At 30.3% G+C, this 23203-nt stretch overlaps 1 protein-coding gene across 1 annotated transcript; it reads left to right on the top strand.

Moving 5' to 3' along the window:
• Positions 1–95: 95 nt before the first annotated feature.
• LOC143052812 (uncharacterized) lies at positions 96–22569 on the top strand. Its single transcript, XM_076225923.1, has 11 exons — positions 96–174; positions 5426–5645; positions 8867–8938; positions 9638–9709; positions 11942–12013; positions 12579–12650; positions 13138–13209; positions 16363–16532; positions 17639–17740; positions 19468–20650; positions 21832–22569. Exons 2-10 carry the CDS (start codon positions 5470–5472, stop codon positions 19620–19622), a joined length of 963 nt encoding a protein of 320 aa, XP_076082038.1. The 5' UTR covers positions 96–174; positions 5426–5469; the 3' UTR covers positions 19623–20650; positions 21832–22569.
• The last annotated feature ends 634 nt before the right edge of the window (positions 22570–23203 follow it).

Below are 23203 nucleotides of genomic sequence, written 5' to 3' on the forward strand. Positions count from 1 at the left end.
GAGATACGCAGTAATTCAATATGCATGTCACTATCGTGACATAAGGTACATACAACATCCGGATTTTTCTTCATGATTTCACATAAAAAGTAAAAATAACGCTAAAAAAAGAATATAAAATGCAGTTCACATCCACAAAAACAACTTCGAATTTACCTCGCTAGAATGAAACAGGTAAGAATATATCCGCCATTAAATATGTATATTTAATTATATTAATGTATAAAAAATACATATGAATATATTTCAAATTTATCCATATTGACATCTGCAAGTAAAAATATATATATTGAGGGTATTTGAACTGCTATGTTATACACTGAGCTATTATAGAAAGTCCTGTTAGAATGTAGAAAAAATGGTTTACTTTTATAAGTTGTTACTTAGATGGTGAGTTCTCTCATTGGAATTCATACCACATCTTCCTATATCTACGAAATGCAATATCTCAATTGAAATGGTGTTAGGATGGAGTACACGTAACTAAGTTACGTAGTTTCAAATATAACCGAATAACTATGGAAAATATATGTATTCGTTAATAATTTTCAAAATAATTGCAAACAACCAAGATAATTAATATTAAAAAATATTCCCTTCAATGTGACATTATTGACAGTTATAGAAACATAACCCTGCATTTACAATTGTGAGCCTAAACAATGTATTTAATGTCTCAAAGCACCACTCTTTTGTATTTGGTGTTTTGCTTAAATATTTTGTAACGTGAGGTGACTTGATTATTAAAACAATCTCAACTTGAAATAGATCTTGCAATGATAATACGAATTAATACATTCTGCCATTATAAATCGTTTGGTAAGCCCTTTTAGAAAGCATGACCTTTCCAGATAAACTTCTAACAATGGTCTTAGAAGAGAGAAACCATAAAATGTAATAAACATTTCTAAAATAATTGAGGAAATGTTCTGTATTAAATTCCATTAAATTGTGAAAATTGTGGTCATCATAAGTAATATTAAACCCCATTAAAAAAAAATGTTATTGTGAAAATATATATAAACAAAACGTTGGTGTAGTAAATAGAATAATGAATACGCCTTTTAGTCAGCCATCGTGTGATGACATGACTTACGATTCATAGGGTCATAATCATCAATTGTTTTTAAACATCTTTTTTTTTAAATTATAAGAACTGTCAACCTCAGAAATATATGACCTGGGATATATTAGCTAAACCCTTTCCAAATGTTAAGTTTTGCATGGTCCTCATCTTCGATCTTAATTTGGCTTTTATTCATTTTGGCGTCACTGGTAAGTTTTCCGTGGTGCACTCAATTTTAACCCTAGTATATATCATGAGTTTATTCATTGGTAAATAAACTGGTTTTTTTTTTTAATATTTATAATTTACAGATTTTTTACAAACAAAATCCATGTTAACTTTCGGATGTGCTATCTCGTTTTTGCCAAACATTCTACAGGTAAAACCCAACCTTTAAGTATCCATCAAGTAAAGGTTATAATTATTTGTGATAACGAAATGTCTGATTGAATAATTTATTATTGGTATTAAAAGACCTTCGAACCATCAACGATGTTTAGAACTCTGGTCTCGACGGGTCATTTTGTGAGGTCTTTTTATGTCAGTTATAATTTTAAAGTTGAACTTTTAAATTCTTACAAAAAAAACCAAAGACAAAAACAAGACAAAAAACACTTGTTAAACCATAATGTCCTGATATTGTTCTTTAACCAGTACTCACATTGATATATACAAATAAAAGTTAACAGTTGAATGGGAAATGAACCGATTAAATTGCAGTACATCATTTAATTATCATTAATGTTTCTGCATTAAAATAAATGAATATGATAGTTCTATAAAGGGCAAGGTTACATTCACTCATTCAATTTATTTTTCTCCTAATTTTATTTTCGCAGACTTTAAATCAAAGTTTTAGAATATCAAAATTTCAAATTTTTGAACATTTTTAATATTTTTAAATATTTACTAAATGATTTTAATTTTTAAACACTAAATAACGTTTTTGAATGTATTTGATAGTTCAGATATTTGATCAAACTTTGAAGTGCAGTTTTTATTATTTTCACTTTTTAATTTTTTAATTTTTCGTTAAGAAATCATCAATAGAAAACGACACATGAGGATACATGTAAATTGCGACACTGAGTTAAAACGGAATGAGACGAAACATAACGAATAAAAATGAGCAAACTAAAATGAACAGCTACTGTTGACCTTACAGATAATGTTTGCAATACAACCAGAGGCAGACAGTTATAAGCGGTGACACATTCGATAACAAACTTCATAGTTTCCAAGAGCGGATAATTCATTTTAAAACTACGGCTCTGTTTAGGATCATACTTAGCTAAGAATGAAAAAACACAAAATATATCAAATCATTTTCATGGCAAAATAAATAATGTAAAGAAAAAGTCTTTTCCTATTAAAAAATCACATGGGAAAACAGTTTACGAAAAATGTGTAGCTTGTCGTCGTTTGAAAACAAATTAATCCTATTTAAACCGGTTTCAAACAATATGATGATTTTTTTCAATCACTAATATGAGCTTAGCATTCAAAATACATAATTCAGAACTATTTGTTTTTCCTTCCACAAATCATTTCTTTTTGTATAAGGCAAATTCTAGAATATGTGGATTAAGTTTGGAAAACATTGGTTTTATTTCATGATCTTAATTCATAAAAAAAACAAATGTCCAAATAGAGGATGCAACGATTGTACACAGCTAACACATTAATATCATTTTGCTCCAATACTTACAGTATAAACAATTTCACTTATATTCAAAGCTGTGCAAAAATGTAGACTGTCATCAAAGTGAGAGGGTTAGCGCTATAAAACCAGGTTTAATCCTCTATTTCTACATTTGAAAATGCCTGTACCAAGTTAGGAATATAACAGTTCTTGTCCATTCGTTTTTGATGCGTTTTGTTATTATTTGCCATGTGATTATGGACTTTCCGAATTGATTTTCCTCTAAGTTCAGTATTTTTTTGATTTTACTTTTTGAGTAGCAATCGATTTACGTCCACAATTCAAAAATTCTATTAATACACTCATCAAGAAATATTATTACCTTTTACATTTGTTCACCCTCTTCCTTCGCTATATTAGTATTTTTATATAACAACTTTCAAGTTCATCTACCGAAAGATTTTTTAGATACTTTTTAAACACTTAAGTGTCTATTTCAATTGATTCGTTAGTTTATGTGAACAATTTTAACTAATTTAGTCATTAAAAACGCTCCGATTCAAGCTTAGATTTAAAAAATATTTCAAATATGCCAAACAACGTCTCTTTTCAGATAGTTTTTTGTCAAAAATGAAAGTGGCCGCATCCGTGTTCATCCTCAAACTTTATATATATTATGTATCATCATCAAATACAACTTACATTTCAATATTATGAATGACCACAAATGCGACCACTTTCATTTAAGACGGAAACCGTCTAAAATTTATCTAAAATGTTAAAATTGTGAAGATTTCAGTAATTTAGCATCACTTAATGATGCTAGTACCCGATATATGTGCATTGTACTGTCAAAAACAGCCCAGAGGCTTTCTACTTTCCAATATATCGCTTAAAGATTACATTTTCACAATTTTGTAAAACTGCTATATTTTTGGGCCAAAAAGGGGTCTTACTGAACCTACTCCTTTACCAAGTTTACTTATTTTAATCATGGATGATTGATTAGTTTATAATGAGTTGATTGATTGAGGTGTAACGCCAGCTGGTCGTCGCCGATGCCCATTTATTTTCCTTGATTTTAAAAAAGGCTGACTTTTTTTAGTTCGTTCTTACGTTGTACTGCTATACCACTGTCGCAGGTTAGGAGGAGGGTTGGGATCCCACTAACATGTTTAAACCCCGCCACATTTTTTTATGTATGGCCTGTTCCAAGTCAGGAGTCTCCAATTCAGTGGTTGTCGTTTGTTTATGTGTTACATATTTGTTTTTCGTTCATTTTTCTTTTTATATAAATAAGGCCGTTAGTTTTATAGTTTTAATTGTTTTACATTGTCATATCGGGGTCTTTTATAGCTGACTATGCAGTATGGGCTTTGCTCATTGCTGAAGGCTGTACGCTGACATATAGTTGTTAATGTCTGTGTCATTTTGTTCTTCTTGTGGACAGTTGTCTCATTGGCAATCATACCACATCTTCTTTTTATATAAACATATTTGTGTGCAAGATTTTGAAAATCTTATTGATTCATTCTGAAAAGAAAACCATACTATGACCTACATGTATTGATATTAGTTTCCGTGTTAAATGTACACGTATCACAATTTCGTGCCCCATTCGTGTCGGTTCTTAACTTTTTTAAATTTTTTGTATACCTTCTACTCTATCACATGATCAACTTATACAATTTTCTTCTGTTCTATAAAATAAAATTCATGTACCTCACATTGGCGTCTGGTTGGCGGAAGAGAGGGGGTATATAATTATATCCTGTTTATATGTTGAAAAAAATGTATTGCTATTCAAAAGAAAATCATTATGAATATTTCATTAGATTTAATTAAAAATATCAGCTTTTCCGCGATAAAAGTCATTACATAGCACCCCTCCCTCTTTAAAAAAACTAAGTTGGTACAATAAATTACATACAAAATGTTTTGAATTTTTCATTTACCAGTTTCGGATAATAACAATTCACTTGTGTCATACTTCATACAGTTACAGCATTATTTTTATTGTGTATGGATAATAATTTCTAAAGTTTATATCTAGATTAATCTAGACTTTTACTTCACATTCTTAATGAGCCGTCGGTGGTATTAAAACATGAACGCATTAGAAAGGAATATCTCTCTTTATTGTGGTCGGTGAAATAGGATGCTAAATTTTACAAATCTTTATAAAAATATATTATGTGACAGTACATAAGTCAGATAATGCATATTTTAAGATTTTTCTTATCGTAGAACATACCTCATGATGTTTTACGACAAGACAAACCTTAAAATATACATTATCTATATAACCTACATAACCTTCAGTTCATTATTGAAACCAAACGATTAAAACTAACCTTTTCAACAATTATGTCAGAGGTATTTATGTATTTTTAAAACTTTCGTTGTCAACTGTATTACTTAACGCTAATCTTAGTACCAACTAAAATATAAAAACAAAATACGGAATGAAACAAATAAAATATTATACAATATTATTTTTGTTTTTTTACTTTATACATTGGGTACAATCATCAGTGTATTTCAATTTTAGTTTTATACATTGTTATAAAGATTTTGCGTTTTCATTTTGAACAGATTATAATTTTCGTGAACAAATATTATATGTAGTTGAGGTAGCGTATACTTTAAATACTCGTACATATTCATGTATTTCCTATTTTCGTACATTTGTTTTGGTGCTTATTATTTATTTTCAGGGGTGTAGCATAGTACTCAAAACGAAAGTAGCATAGTACTCAAAATGAAAGTGGGTATTTCTGTTCTCGTCTGTCTTCTTGTGATCGATACTGGTTTGGTAAAAGGTTCATGCCCGTCGGTATGTTCTTGTTCTAGCCCTTATTACGAACACATTATAGATTGTCGATCCAGATCCTTGGGAAATATTCCAGCAGACCTTCTAAATGATACGTTATACTTGTAAGTGCACACAATGGTGTTGTAAGTATAATTTGAATTAATAACTTGGCATTTTCAATATCTTTCCGTGGACAAGAAGCAAATATGCAATTTATTCTAGTTCAGATTTCTAAAAAGGAATCAGCAATATTCATCATGAAAATAAATGTAACTTAAAAAAATTATCTTTTTTCAAAATAAGTCTGTTTTTATTGAACCCCAAAGTTACATTAAAGTATCGAACTATAAACAGGCATTGCAGAAACTTGATTTCGAATAATACCCTTATGAAGGAAATAGTAATATTCTGCTATTCAATAGTCATAAATAGATTTAGCTGAACAAACATCTTGGTCACAGACCAAACCTGTGGTAAACACATCAACTATAAGAGGAAACAACACGGAACAAGAGAAACACTGAACTGCTGTAAAATTAAACACCCAACATACATAGAAACTGACTATGTGAAGGCAACTGCCGTATACATATTATTAAAACAAAATGGGGAGAGGGGTGAACCTGTTTTTTATGGTTAACCAAATTTCCCACTTATATGGAAATGTTAAAAATATTGCTTACATGACAACATCACGTGACAGGAATACAAAACAAAAAAAATACAAGAACTTATCTCATTACGGATACAAGGATTGTAATTTTGTTTTTGCGCCATATAAAACCCTCATTGGTGACACTCAATTCGAAAAAAGTTTTAAAAAACAAAATCAAAATAAAGAGCAAAATTGCAGAGCATTGCGGACCAAAATGTCTTAGAATTTGCAAATTACAGCCGAGGTAATATATCCCTATAAAACCTAAGCACTTTCAACATTTCAAGGTTTTGTGATCAGTTAATTTTTCATTATGATCATACATAGAAACTGACTATGTGATAGCAACTGCCGTATTAAGGACATTTAAGAAAGAAAATGGAGAGAGGGGTGAACCTTTTTTATGGTTAACCAATTTCCTACATAACAACACCACGTAAAAAGACAACAGTACAAATAAATGCAAGAACTAAATTCATTATTGGTACCAGGATTGATTTTTTTTTATTTACACCAGACAAAACCCTCATCAGTGACACTCGAACGAAAAAAGTTTTTACAAAAAAAAATTGAAGTGCAAATTTGCAGAGCATTGGGAACCGAAATGTCTTAGAATTTGCCAATGACAGCTAAGGTCATATATTCCTAGTGAGGAAAACCTAAGTATTTCAAAAATTCAAAGTTTTGCCAACAGTTAATTTATAACTGTGACCATACTATCAACATGATCAATGCTAAATCTTTTGAACACAAAAATGCTGACTACTGGATTGGTGATATCGTAGTGGAATAAAGTATCTACCGGCAGTGGCATCGACCGAGTGGTTGTTAATAAACTCATCATAAATACTTGGATTGATATGTTGTATTAATATGCGTATCGTCTACAAAAGACTAATCAGTGACGCTCGAATAAAAAAAACTGTAAACGGCAAGGTACGAAGTTACGAGAATTAAGGACTAAAAATTCCAAAAAGAACATTCAAAACATACATAAAATTATTCATATCATAAGGACTTTTATCTTAGGTTTGTGATTAAGAACCAAGGTTTATAGTTGATTTCCATTCGTTCGATGTGTTTGAGCTTTTGATTTTGCTATTTTGCAAATGACATACCGTTTGGAATTTTGCTTGAAGTTCGTTATTTGTTGTGTATTCTTTTAATCGAAATTCTCTCATATTGATTAATGCAAAACGTTTGTGGATGGGTTACATGTTAAACTTATCAAATCGGAAGGATTGTAAAATATAACTAAAACCAATATTCAAAGAAAATAGACTTATAGTTATGTATATTAGATTGGCCGTTATACTAATTTGAAAAAGAAAATATCAAAACAGTTAGATGTATAGCCAAATGAAGGATGTATATTACGAATAACTTGTTTCAAGACAGGGTGTTCTTTTAAAACTTCGGAATTTGCAAACAACGCACTAAGAGGACTCATTGTGTCCGGTATTTGTGTTGGGTTTTTATCATTGGTCTATACGATGTTATATTTTATTTCTCATACAGTTAACGTATAGTTCATTATTTTAACAATTATTATTACTTGCGATCGTGGCTTGATTGTTCAGAATTTTAAAAAAAAGCATGTTGTGCTAACATCGGACGTTCATGACATATAAATGAACATATAATTTCATGATAATATTTAAGAAGTCAACCCCTTTATTTGCAAGTTGCACCGATATTTGCATCTTCAATTAGCAGCCTGGTCAATGGCCATATAATAACAACACTGGCAAAACCTTGTGATCACAAGAATGGCGATAAATTAACATTAAACCATAACAGAGTGAAAACGCAAATAACATTTCAATGCTTGAACACACTTAAAATATTGGTATTGTTTGAATTAAGTAAGAATCATGGTATATCGCCATTTTCGATTGTACAAACTCGGTCTAGTTATTTGCCCAAATCTGCAAATTTGGAGACATATTTGCAATTTATTGGTTAGACAATTTATTTTATAAAGAAAAAAATGTGTTTTTAGAATGATTTTTTTTTCTCATATAAGCCATTTAAGGGGAAATAACTCTTTTGGTAAAGGGAAAAGTTATACTGGACTGATAGAGAAATATTTGTCTTTTTACCTCTAGCAAGAAAACAAGTTCAGGGACACCATTTGTTTTCATTTTTATTTCTTACAATATATTATAAAACCTATATTTTCACAATTTATTTCAAATTCTATCTCATATTTCTTTTTATGCACACAAATGTATTTATTCCTGAACAATCTAACCAATTTTAGGTAAGTTATAAAATTGAGAATGGAAATGGGGAATGTGTCAAAGAGACAACAACCCGACCAAATAAAAAACAACAGCAGAGGGTCAACAAGAGGTCTTCAATGTAGCGAGAAATTCCCGCACCCGGAGGCGTCCTTCAGCTGGCCCTCTAAACAAATATATACTAGTCCAGTGATACAATGATTCATAGCTTTGAAAATAGCACGATGACTCATAGCTTTGAAAATAGCACGATGACTCATAGCTTTGAAAATAGCACGATGACCCATACTTTTCATAATATTTTTGAAAAAAGCATAGGAAAGTCTTCATTTTGACAAAGTGTAAGAAAATTATATTTCAAGAAATATATACCTATGATCTACCTCAACATGACAAGAAACATATCTTTTATGAATGAGCTCATTTTTTTATATCTTCTATCTAGGAGGCTCCAGGATAACAACATAACAACAATTGATGTTCAGTTTTGTATGGAGATGCCACAGTTGAAACAATTGTATGTATAAACTGTTTGTTTTACATATATAGATGATAGCACACATGAACAACGCGTGTTTCATTGTCATTGTCAATATTCTATTCTATTAACGTAAAATGCAATGGTCTTGTCTATCGAATACTTCGAGTTGCAGAAAGGAGGGACTACTGATTTTACTCTCAATAGTGCTTCATAATTGCGTGTTGAAAACTGATATCGATCCAATAAAATGTCATGTTGCCCTTGATTATTTTATGATTTTTTAATATCATGTTTAAAAATTTTGACCGTTTAGTGAACTATTACACTGTCGGCTTATTTTATGTTACTTTGTCGTTTCCGTATGCTTTCTTTTGATCTTTCTGTATTAATGACAAATTTCAATGTAGAAAATATTATCTAAATTGTTCTACATGATCTAGTTGAATAAATTAATGTTGTAAGCCTCTCTTTTTATATATACATGCCCTTCATAAGGATACAGATGATAATACATTAGTCATTATAAAGTTATAACGGATGAAAAACTTTCATATGGCATTGAACAGATTTGTAATCAAGGAAAAATTGAGTACCAAAAGAGCATTTTTATATTGAGTTAAATTCCTTATCCTAGTTCTCTATTAACGAGTTTTTAATAATTACTAAACAAACTAATTGTACATCAATAGTTATATTCTCGACATTTAGGATTAAATGTTTTCTTTTTTATCTAAGATATCTCTTCAACAACCAGATTTCTGCAATTCCGGTGAACACGTTTGTGGATTGTGAGCAACTAAATACCATGTATGTTTATCTTTTACACATTTATTTTGTAATGACCGCATGCAAAATCATAACGTTCAACACTTAAGCACACAAAACTATTGTATAGGACATGCACAATTGAGAATTGAAAACAGGATGTTCCTATAGTAATTGCAAGTCTTATTTTCTATAAACCATAAAAAAGACAATAATTACACAATCATCTTTAGAGTTTAGTGTTGTGTGGTTTTTTGGGGTTTTTTTTTTTGTCTGATTGTCTTTTTTTCTTTTTTAGCCATGGCTGTTTATTTTGGTCTATAAGTTTGACTGTCATCAGGTATCTAACTATTTACACCACTGGATCGATGCTACTGCTGGTAGACGTATCGTCCCCGAGGATATCACCACCCCAGTAGTCAACACTTCGGTGTTGACATGAATATCAATAATGTGGTCATTTTTATAAATTTCCTGTTTACAAAACTTAGAATTTTTCGAAAAACTAAGGATTTTCTTATCCCAGGCATAGCTTACCTAAGACGTATTTGGCACAACTTTTTGGAATTTCGGATCCTCAATGCTCTTCAACTTTGTACTTGTTTGGCTTTATAAATATTTTGATATGAGCGTCCCTGATGAGTCTTATGTAGACGAAACGCGCGTCTGGTGTACTAAATTATAATCCTGGTACATTTGATAACTATCCCCACTTTTTTCCAAAATATCATTGTTTTTCCAGAAATTACACTTTTCAACGTATCATATTCTTTGTGTGTAAAATTGTTATATAAACATAATGCATATTAAATAAACCATCCCTCAAGAAAAGTTGTACTTGATTTTCATCTGATGAAGACATAACTTTTCAATTAGTTTCATTGAGGTCTGAAAGTGTCAGTAACAACTTAAAATCTTTTGTTGATTTGTGTATCATTGTCATTTAGCCTAGATTCTTCTTTTACCTAGTTAGACATCGGACTAGGACCTCTTTCAAACTGATTTTTACTGTGCGTATTGCCATTTGTTTCTTTATTCTACTTTGGCTATATGTATAGGAGGAGAATTAAGAAATACAAGGCATGTTTAAACCCTCAGCATTGTTACACCTGCTTTTGTTTGTTTATAGAAGGCTGAATTGATAAAAATAGCCAATGAGACAGCTATCTACTTGAAACAAAGATTATGCAACCATACAAAATCAATAATGAGCAAAACTTATTAGATATAACAAGTATGATATAAAAACACAAAAATGACAATGGGTTTATAAAAACTATGCTAGATAGAGAACATATCGGGATAGCAAATGCATATTCATATTTGCTATAGAAACATTATCTCTTCCTACTTTTGACTAATAATCATACGTTGTAATATGTGGATTTCGTGGTTAAACCGGAGCAAAGAATTCCAATGTCTAACGAATTTAAAATTTGTTTAGGAAGTTATGCAGAGTTTGACAAAACAAAAAAATCCAATATCTTGGACATTCTAAACCATCTTCGTAACATCTCAACCTGACATGTCCGAGTTTATCTAATGTTTGATAAAAATTTAAAGGTGACAATTTATCACTTTTCGATGGTCTTAAATCGTGTAGGCGAAAAAAAAATACAGGCCACAATCAAACAATGCAAGACATAAAAAGTAAAAGGGGTAAAAAGAAACCCTGAATTGCTACAAACACAAACGCTAACATTCATAGAAACTGGCCATTTAATAACAACAGCTATGTTCTTGTGTGGCACAGGACAAGTTAAGAAAGAAAAAAACAGTAGGTTAAAACTAGTTGAATGGCTAGCGAAACCTCCCGCTTATATGGCAAGGTTAATATATATATATATATATATATATATATATATATATATATATATATATATATATATATATATATATATATATATGCTAAAATGACATCACAATCTGAAAAGCAAAAGCACAAAAATACTGAACTCAGAGAACAATCTAATCGGGAAGTCCATAATCACATGGCAAAATCGAATGACAAAACGCATCAAAAAAGAATGAACAAGAACTGTCGTATTCCTGACAGAATATAGCATAAACAAACGCAAGAAAACTCGCATATGTTCCCTATAATCTTTTGTTTGTGTCTTGCGTTTGGTGGTTAGAATTTTCTCTTTTTATTAACAGCAAACTTAAACAATGTTTGTGAAATTGATCTGTTTGTAACATACTATTCATCACACAATATAATGCTTAGTTTTGTTCTAATTGACACTTTCAACCTATTCACTCTTCTCTTTACAGACAGCTGCAATACAATGAAATATCTACATTAGATTCCTTCACCTTTATGAATCTTCCAAATCTTCATTATTTGTGAGTACCTGTATAGTCTATATGTTGTTCAAAACTTAAAATAACATACGAAAAGACGGTAGAATAGACGTTTACTCTAAAAACACAAATTAAATGACAGTCGTCCCTTCAACAATGTATCAACAGCTATCGATCTTGGTGAATATTATGGCTTAACAACATATGTTGTAACACAATCAAAAGAAAACATTTCTGATTCTTGCAAAAACGATTAATGAAATCAACGAGTTAAACTATGAGCTTTTGCTGACAAAAAAAAATACTGTGAGTACCTGTAAATAGAACGTTGCAAACATATTGAATAGAATTTGCAATAAAAATTGAAACAATACATATAACCGTGATTGGTAGATCCTACTACAAAGGCAACAGAAAGTCTGTACATAACTATAACTTGGTTTCAAGTTTTTAATAAGCTGACGTTTTCATATCATATCAATATGTTAAACTAACAATCATTCGTATTGACACTTTCTTTACTTCTAATTATTTCCTAGTATTATCATTTTCTTTTCATAAATTGTCAAGATAAACATGATAAAGTTAAATTGTTCGATCTCTTTAGATATCTTAGCAACAACAAGATACAGTTACTGAAGAGTTATACGTTTATCAACCTGCCAAACGTATATTACATGTAAGTCATCATGGAACTATTTTATTTTAATTTAATTTCCGGTTCAATCAATTTACACATAACTTTGATTTCAATTATATACTTGGAATAATTTCCATGCTAAACTAAGAGAAGATTTATTGTCCTACTTCACAGTTATCTTCAAAAATTAAAATTATCAAAAAATCTTATTCAATTATACAAATATTAAAAAAATAAAACGTTCACTACAAAACATTACTTTTTGTATGGTTCATAATACAAACATTAGTATAAACAAGATTGTGATTCTCTCTTTTTCCTCAGAGTTCAATAAAATGCTGTATCAACCTATTTTTTTATTGCTTGATTTCTTTAAAGGAAAAAAAGAACAATTATAAGCACTTGTTTAATAACCAGTATATTGTTCTTATACTGTTTGTTTATACATTAATATGCACAGATGCAATAATTTGCAGTATTTTTCATTTATATATATATAAATATACATAAATATTTAATGTTACAGAACTTTAAATGAAAACAATATCAGTCATATCGAGGAACACGCTTTTGGGACATTTACGTCTTTAAATGAGTTGTAAGTTAATAACTAGTATTTACGAATGTAGAACACATATTCACATTTTAACTATACATAGATAGTTTGTAGAAATCCACGGTCGTCAAGTGATGAAGTAAATGTTGCAATTATGGATGATGATATTGTCATCATGTTTGTTTATATCATTAAGAGTTACTGTTGAGATCCGTTATAACCTCTCTTTAAAACGGTCAATATACTGTGTAATTGAACTTAATGCGTGTTCATATATTATCTTAGGCAACAACCATTTTCTTATCTGGGGGGGGGGGGGGGTGCTGGGATTTTTTTTTTAAATATCTTTATGGCCTAGCTGACCGAAAAAAAAATATGTTTTGCACTGTAGCTGAAAAAAAAAATCATGCTGTCACCTGCTTGAAATTTGTTTTTTGCACTGCTGAATTTTAGAATAGAGAAAATAACAACAGTTGAGACAGTGAAACAGCAGATTATAAACATCTGTCCGGTCTACAGATTACACTAAGGCTTCTATTTATACCTTATTACTTTTTGTATTTTCCTGTAATAGTGTTTGATCCAGAAATATTTAAAAGCATTTAAAATCTCCCGCATGAACGCTACTACATTAAGACATACTTAAAACTGCAACTATTATAAACATGAAATGGTCAGGTTATAACAGGGATATATATGGTATCATAAGCAGTCTTTTAAAGTAGCCTTGATTGTGTATTGCGGTAGTATTTCCCTTCGTATCATTCTGTATCATTCTTTATACCTCTTTTTTCAATGGAATGTCAATTACCATAGTTGGAAACAGTGGATGTTTATAATTTGCATATGTCAATAGTGGCCACTTCAATTGCACTATTAAAATTTAAGGACTGTAATACCAGTATGACGGACTCAGAGATTATCATAATGTAGAAAGTGGGCTAAAAAAACCAACAGAGACAACAGCCAATGCCAGGATATAGACAGAGACATGCACTTTACATTTTACATCAATCAAAAAATAAAATAAATTTTATGTAAATGTTATGGTTTTGAGAAAAAAAATGTATTTCTGTTCCACATTATATTAAAAAAAAATTTGCTTTCCTTCTCATAAGAAAAAAAAAATATCGGAGGAAGGTACTGAAAAAAAAATTATGAACACAATAAAGATTTAAAATTTCATAAATACGACAAATGCTTTGACCAAAATTTAATACGTGGAAAGGTTAGAAAATTATCTGCTGACAGCTTGTGTTGTAGCGGTATGAACATAAGCATTTTGTGTTATGAAAATATGTTTTTACCATTATTTTGAAATTGTTTCAAATGACGGAATGTATCTACATCATGCAAATCTCTAATTCCTTGCAAGGTTTTGGGTATACCATGTTTTCATTTTTGGTTTATAGGTCTTCATCCTTTGAATAACCTTTGGATTTTCAAATATGTTGAGCTCGAACATCACTGACGAGATATTGTCGAAATGCGAATCTGGTGTAGAAAAAGTGGTTCTGTTTATGTTTCTACTGTATTGGCTCTCATAGTTGATCTATCTAAGTAGATATGCCGAGCATTGACTAACTGTTTAACTTATTATTAACAATCAGTTTAAAGAATATATTCAGGAGAATGTCTCTTAAAATTGGAGCAATGTACTTTCACATGTAAATTGACTTGCGAACCATTTCTCTTGTTTATATCATGGGATGAACATATGTTCCTCTATACTAGTACATAGAGGGGATGGTAATGTGTATAGATTTAACTATAATTGTGCATATATAATTGGACATTTCTAATGTAAATTCTCGCTATAAAGTTTGTCGTCTGATATAGGCGAGGCAGTAAAAACTAAAGTCACGTGAGCTGAGCAGACCTGCAAACATTTTACTTGAAATCAGGTCAGGTTTGATCGGTGTTGTCCAAATTAAAGTTATCTTATGACCGGACTGGTTTCGAAGTTGATTCATTATAGAACCTGCCTAGTCTCCAAGTTTACTTTTTCGTCATACAAATAATCCCAGGAACAACATGTTTAGGACTACACCCATCTGTAATAAAATCTTAATTTATAATCAAACAAAAACTCATCCAAACAGAAAGAGGGAAAAAAAATATATATTGAAATAAGAAGTTTCAAACAAATTAAAAGAATAAACCATGGACAAACAATTAAAAATATGGGATAAATGAATGTAAAAATCAGAATTATGAATAATAAAGCAAATAAACGAAATAAACAAAATAATCAAAATTTATACATACTAGTACATCAATAGATATAGCTGTCCACACTATATTTGTTATTTATTAGATTTTAAAGAAATCAATGAAGCAGAACTATAATATCTCGACAACGACTAATTACCTTTGTTCCATACCTAATTAATCAGTTAAAATGAAACATAATCACGTAAATCAATTAAGGAAATACTATAATCTCCAATAATGATAGTCTGAGAGTAATGAGCGTCTCCTGTGGTGCACACCCAAAGTGGTTTGAATTCCTTGTTATCATTGTTTGTTGCATTATTTTTTTCTCTTGTTACTAATGTACAGATTATCATAAATGTGCAATATAGTAGAAATGTTACATGTAATATATATGACGTCACGTTTCATAGAACTATTACATATCTTTTTATGAATCTTGCACATGGATCGGGATTTTTGCGCTCTTCGGTCAAGTTGTTATGTCTTTGATTCATTGCCCTTTCCAATCTCCGTTTTATGTTTGTTGGTTTTTGAACTGGTTGCATACAACTACTGGCCAGTCTGGATCAATTTAACAATACAAGACATGGTAGTTACCAAATTTATAATTGTGCAAACTGGGTGTTCAGTAGAAATTTATACAACTAATTATCTTTTCTCGGCTAGATAGAGACATTACATGTTTCAAGTTAAAGCAAATTTGAATTAATTACACTAAACGATGATTAAACGTCAGTGGAGTTTTGCTTATTTAGAAACTGAAAGATTCATTTATTGTCATTGCAATTATGACTACCTTTTGTTCTCGTACCAATAAAGATTAATAACAGGATTTTAATAAATAATAGTGTTGTTGATGTTTTGATTTGTGTCGACTTTTCATAATGGTTAATCAATCGAAATGAAACATAATCACATACATTGAAATAACCTTGACAAACTATTTTATAGAGTTAAATGTGAATATTTTATTCGTAGAGACCTCGAATCAAATCCACTCAACTGTGACTGTACCATATATCCATTTTGGTCATGGTTAGTCGGAAGACCAATCCCAGAATATCGCTTTTATCAAAGAGAAAGTGCTACATGTAGCAACGGAACATTAGTTAAATCACTACAAGTAGATGTACTTACAAAATGTAATCGTAAGTAGTACCAATTGATAGATAGTCTGCTCTCATAAAAGTATAATACAATCATACAATTAAGTTCTGTATTTTTGACATCTTTAAGCCTTTTTCAATTTGATCAATGCTTCAATTAGACCAACCTACTTGTAAAATTGCATGATACAATATGATGTCAAATTGGCCCTAACCCATGTACAAAACATCGGTTAAAGAAAACATTTACCTTGAATTGTCAGTTGAAAAACAAAAAATTAAAAAAACTAAATAGTAGCAGGTTTTATAAGATACTTTAGAACAACACAGCTGTTGATTAACAACATATTTGGTTACAGTTCAGATTGAAAATAATTCAGTTGAGCATATGAGGAGATCGAAATCGAAAAGTACATAAATAAGGCTTTATCATAAACTTATCTAAATTAATCTTGCAAGGTCAAAAAACGAAAATTGGAAATTCCTTCACTATTGGCAACGAAATTCAATCCGTGCATTCACAAAATGAAACAATGCGTCAGTAAATATTGGGATCTAGTAAACCAGGACTCGGTTTGTAAACAATCTTTTGAAGCAAACCAATTTAAGTTTCTAAAAAGGATACACACAAAGCAAATCTAAAATTGATCGACATAGAAAAAAAGATAAATTAGAGGTGATTCCCTGATGATGGGGGCCTATAATGCTTAACCCATTCAAAAATGTAATACATTGGCGTATACTTGTTTCTTGCACTTTGACGTTTTGCTTTTTTTCGTTATTATTTTCTTATATTTGATGTTTTCCCTTAGTTTTAGTTTGTAACATGCACTTGTTTTTCTTTCAATCGAGGAAAGACTTTCGAAAAGCGGTACACTACTGTTGCCTTTTTTTGTCATCAGCATATAATACAAAAACCGCCGAAATACTAAATAAGTGTTGGATTGATGTTAAGCGATTGCAAGTATATTGATGTTACAATAAAATTTAAAAAATACATAAGCATTAGTATAACATACTAATATTAAGAATAACAATAGTACATTTATGTCATATCACTTTAGTGTACAAATTTGAATTGTTTAGTTCATTTTTCGGAAATGAAAATAATTTTCCTAACGAATCTTGATATCATTGTTTCATTTCAGCTGATAACTTCCAATGCTTCAATGGTGGAAAACATGTGACAAGGAGCAATGGACATGTAGTTTGTGAATGCATTGGAAATTGGACCGGTAGTTTTTGCCAAGGTGATTATCTTGATTGCTGCGAGGCAGCGAAAAAAGTCACAAAACTATGCATATACATTTATTTGTTTTATTATTGCCGTGGACACTTAACATGAAATTTGTCTGTGATAGGAAGCCTAACGTTCACGTTTAATCAAATTGTTAGCTTATGAGGGAACACCCATTGTCCATGTAGCCAGTAATTGTGCAAGACTTCATTGTCATGATACATACATCATGTAATAAACTTTGTAAATAACACTACAGTTCAAATCTTGTTTTTCGAGTTTACATTCATAAAACTCAATATGTTTAAGTGCAGACACGTGACTAACTATGTTATAACAAGAGAAGTTAAATTAAGAGCACCTTTTCACTCTTGGCTAATTTCAAATAAGGTACACTTGTGTGAATGAATCACTTCCAAATCATATAAATGTTTACATGAATGTCAATCAAAATATTCGGAATCAATAATTGACATATATCTTCATTTGTAAACACAGGTACAAACACGATACGGATAATAGGCCCAGTGTTTGAGCAGAACGTTATTGAACCAGGAGTATGTCAAAAAGCATGTCGTCCTTTATTGAGAAACAAATCCTTGGACGCTACCAAGGCCTTATTGATAAATAATCCGTTTCAACTTCATAAATTATACACCATGGTCTTGAATTATGATTATAGGCACTGACGATATCTAAATACAGTGTATGATTATATGATACAATTCTTTTAACCAATAATGGTGCCCAAAATTTGGGCTATACAATCAAATGAATTACAAAAAAACGCACAGTAAATAATTAATGATTATAATGATTAAAGTAAATTCAAACAAAACACATGAATGTATGTGTCTGTAGATTATTACTGTTACTGTTTATCCTGTTTTCGCAGTACTCATTTGATGTGGCTCGGCACTTGTATATTATACCATTGTCTAGTTGTGCTTTTGTAAATTTTGTATTCTTGTATTTTGTTTTTGTTTCAATGTGCTTTGTTTTATCATGTACATGCCGTTTTGTTTGTTACCTCTCACTTCTGACTTTGATGACAGTTACATAACATTCTATTATATTGACAACACATTACAAAACAATTACTGTGTTACAAAGGGAGGATTAAAACTAAGGGTAACCTCAATCTTGTTTATCGGTAATTCATATATTTTCCCTTTGATCTTACTGCCTAATAATCAACGTACTGGCTGTATCACTGGTAATACATTGTGTGACGTCATAATTACCGATAAACAGAATAATAGGTAGTTTCGTTTTTGATACTGACTATATCATGTCGAATATCTTAATTCGCCCTAACGGGCTCGTCTAGATATTCCACATGATATAGTCAGTATCAAAAGCGAAACTACCAAGTATTAGTATATATGTAATTTAAATGTAAGGTAATCTTGTGTGACTGAATCACTTCCAAATCATTTAAATGTTTCAATCAATGTTAATCAAAATATTCGGAATCAATAATTGACATATCTCTTGATTGTAAATACATATGTTGACACAAGTACAAACACGATACGGGTAATAGTGTGTTGTGGCCGATAACGATCGTCATGTGTCAAAAACATTACGCACTAGTAAGGTTAGCACTTGTAAAACATGTGTACATTAGATTATTTAAAACATTGTGATACATTTGACCCATATAGAAACTAAAGAAATCATTCAGCTCGGCAACTAATTTGTTATTATGTTTTTGATTTTACCACCAAACATCAACAGAAAGTCGGTGTATCTCACATGATTGTGGATTTGGTAACTGCTATATCGAGCCAGTTAATGGTACAGCTCAGTGTGTATTTGAAGACAGATGTATAAATTGTTGTCCAGGTATGTTTGGTTATGTTACTAATAAGATAAATGACGTTTTAAAATGAAAAGTTAGTTTTCTTTATGTTATAAAAACTCTTCTGCAAAAAGAATTTAAAATGCATTTAATAGAAGTTGTATGTTACACACTGCATACACTATAATCATTATAAATGTTTCTTGAGTTAGAAATACATGTTGTCAGTACAATATATTTTGATGATCGCTTTTATTTATATTGTTATACACTATGTGCTTTAACATATATCCTGAATTCAATATTATATTTTCAGTTTAATCATCATCAATATTCTCAACATCCCAATGTATACTAACAGAACTAGCTTTTTATGTCAGAATAAAAGGTTGCATGTTTGTAGGGATAACTTTTTCAATTGTTTTGGGTTATTTTTAGAAATGTGACTGACATAAATAAATAGTCACATGAAAAAGTTGAAGAAGTTTTTAAATCAAAGGTTATATTATTCATGTTATTATCATACAACGATTTGATGATTTATACTTAATTTATTTTGTTTTCACAAGAAAATTGTGATAACTTTTGAACAAAACTAATCAATCTCTTAAAAGATGTCAAATAAATATAAATATATATAACATATTTTTTGTATTTATTTTTTTTTTTTTTTTTTTTTTGTGAATTAGTGTTATCTCAGCATTAAATATGTTCATGAAAACTCTTACACATGATATTTTTTCAGACATCGTTAATATAAAACAGTGTAAGCAATGTTTCATAGTATGTACAGTCTTTCTTCAACGAAATATGTTTTTATGATATGTAAAGCCAGTTTAACGGAACAAACAAACGTTTTTAATCTTATTTATTTCCTTATTGTTTGTATTACACATAGATGAATACTTGATTTCATTCAATTCATAAAGCACAGAAATTTCAAATATACCAAGCTGAAGTTTAATTAAGATGCTAAAAATTAAAATTCACCAAAAATTAAATTATGTATTCTATTTTAATTTTATGTACGTATGATCAAGATAAACTAATCTAGATAAAAACATCAGCATGGGACAATGGTGATGCGTAGTGTGATGATAAAATAAAGAACATGAGAAGGTAATAACTTTAAACTTTTTAAACTTTCTACACACAATCCAAGTACCATATATGTTATATTTGTTTCCACATTACTTTTTTCCATGATCGCATTACATTTGACCGGATACTTCTCATGAAACAAGTGACAGTTCACATTTCACTGCAACAGTATGCCAACACAAGTTCTAAATGCACCTTAATACTTCAAAAGTTTCTAATGCAACGTCTCAAATAACATAATGAATTAGGTCATTAAATAATTTAACAATATTTAGATCGACAAATATTGCATTTCATAACTTATATGTGTTGACAACTGATATTGATAAGTATTCATTCAAAAGGGAAGATAATGTTAATAAATCAGACTTTTGGGGATTAATTTGATATACTACACATGTCAAATACTACTAATTTAGTTTTTGATAATTGTTATAATCAAGTCATTGCCGACGTTCTGACTATTGAGCTCATGCTAAACTCGGGGACAGCAAAGGTATCACCGAAGTGCTGTACAAATGAAAAGAAAGCACATTATACATTGCATGCGTCCGATCCATTTTTCTTGATCTACTTTCATCAGGACCAAATCAATTAAATAGCTATATGACCAAAAGTTAGTAATGTGATTAATAACCTTTTTAAAGAGGATAAATTTTTTTGATGTTACCCATAAAGACATGTCTTACTGTAGGAGTACATGAACATTAAACATTGAATTCTTAAATTTGGTCCACTATCTTGCCTTCTTTTTCTGACACAAGCTAATGAAATCAAAGGCGACAGTTCCTTTTAAGATATTAATTACTTCACAATTTTGAAACAAAAACACTTTCAAAGGCAAAATGTCATCTACGTTGCAGTGTTTTTAAGACAAAGAATTTGCAAAAGAAAGAATTACTGTTATTTTCTTGCTTGTTTAGAACTGTTCGTGATTGAACAATGAAGTTCTAAATGTCGCAAATAAACACCCAGTCTCATCAGACAGATTAACGAGTAAACCCGTTAATAACGTACTAGGTATAGTATTGTTTTCAAACGAATGTTTGGCCTCACGTATAACTAATCGGAAGTACAGCAAAAGGGATGTTTCTGTATAAAGTATATCAATGTTCACCTTGTTTTGTATTCACGATTTCGAAATAGTAAATTCTATAACGAATATTGATATTTTTCTACAATTTTCTTTTGTTGGTAAGAGTCTTCATGAACAACGCAAATACAGAATGCAGGCAAGTTTGGATGGCGGAGGAAAACACTATCACAGCGTCGTATAAGATACAGAAACGAACCAATTAAAATTCCGTTTTTTTTTGTACATTTAGTTATGTGCGTACTTGATATTTCAAAATTTTTGCAGTTAAAATGTGTTTTATATGTTTTTACTGTAGTATGTGTTTTAAAGCCATTATGAAATGCATTTTATTTATATATTTGATTATCGAATAATACACAAACATGAGTTGAGTTCTCTGTACAAAGATATCACCTTTCTTTCATCCAGTTTCTTTTTTCTTTGAGATATCTTTTCTTTTAGTACGGTGAACAAGTAAGGAAAAGTCTCTCCTTTAAAGAGTTTAATTGTCATTCGGACTATACGGCTATAAATCACTGAATTGGTAATTCAAAGGTAAAACTTAACATCTTAATTTGTCATTAAAAAAATCGTATGTTGCAATTTTTTTTAATTCACTTTGAAGTACGCTAGCTTACCTGAAAGAAAAATCGACTTTGAAAAGTTTTGAGGTCTATATTGTAAAAGAACATCCGTGATATGATTTCTGTAATTATATCCATTTACGTTACAACTTATATTAACGATTTCAAATAAAGATTAGCAAAGTTAATCCGTTATTAGAGAGTTTTTGTAAAAGTTTAATATTACGAATATTTTGCATTTAATAAAGTACGTTTCAATTCAATTTCATCATTTGTTTTTAAGAAAAACATGTTTTTACGTGTAAAATGATCAACATTTATATGATATTTCATACCTTTATTAATCAATAATATCACACAGTAGCATATGTTTTTTGACCGCTACGACACGAACAACGAAAATTAACCGGCTCTCTTTAATTTCTTCGGTAGTTTTATTCTTCAAAACTTTGACAATTCCCCTATGATTCCATCTGATTGTGAGCTTTACTGAGCCGGAACGTTTGTAAATACCGAAATTGTCACAGTTGTTTAACGCTGTTAATGACTGTCGTTATTTGTTGAGCACTCATGAGGAGGCCAATGCCAAATGCCTTAAACTCTGACTGAAATTTAGAGAAATGGGAAAGAGCGGAAAAACAACCATACGGATCCCTTAAACGAAGGTGTTATTTTCTGTGTGTTCACTACTACAAACATATGACACATGCAAGAGAGTTGTGTGTGCAGATAGGAAACATTAGCAGTATAAGGGATGGGCGATGATTTCTACCCATTCACAAACTATGTGCCTTCTTTCCCCAACCATTTGTAAACTGTTGCTTGGTGCACATGCGCTTACCGAATGCGGCATAACTTCGGCTGTTTGAAGTATTCCGTATTATTGATAAACATGAAGCCCTATTTTTGGGC

The sequence above is a fragment of the Mytilus galloprovincialis genome, chromosome 11 (assembly GCF_965363235.1).
Source record: "Mytilus galloprovincialis chromosome 11, xbMytGall1.hap1.1, whole genome shotgun sequence".
In the NCBI taxonomy this organism is placed as follows: Eukaryota; Metazoa; Mollusca; class Bivalvia; order Mytilida; family Mytilidae; genus Mytilus; species Mytilus galloprovincialis.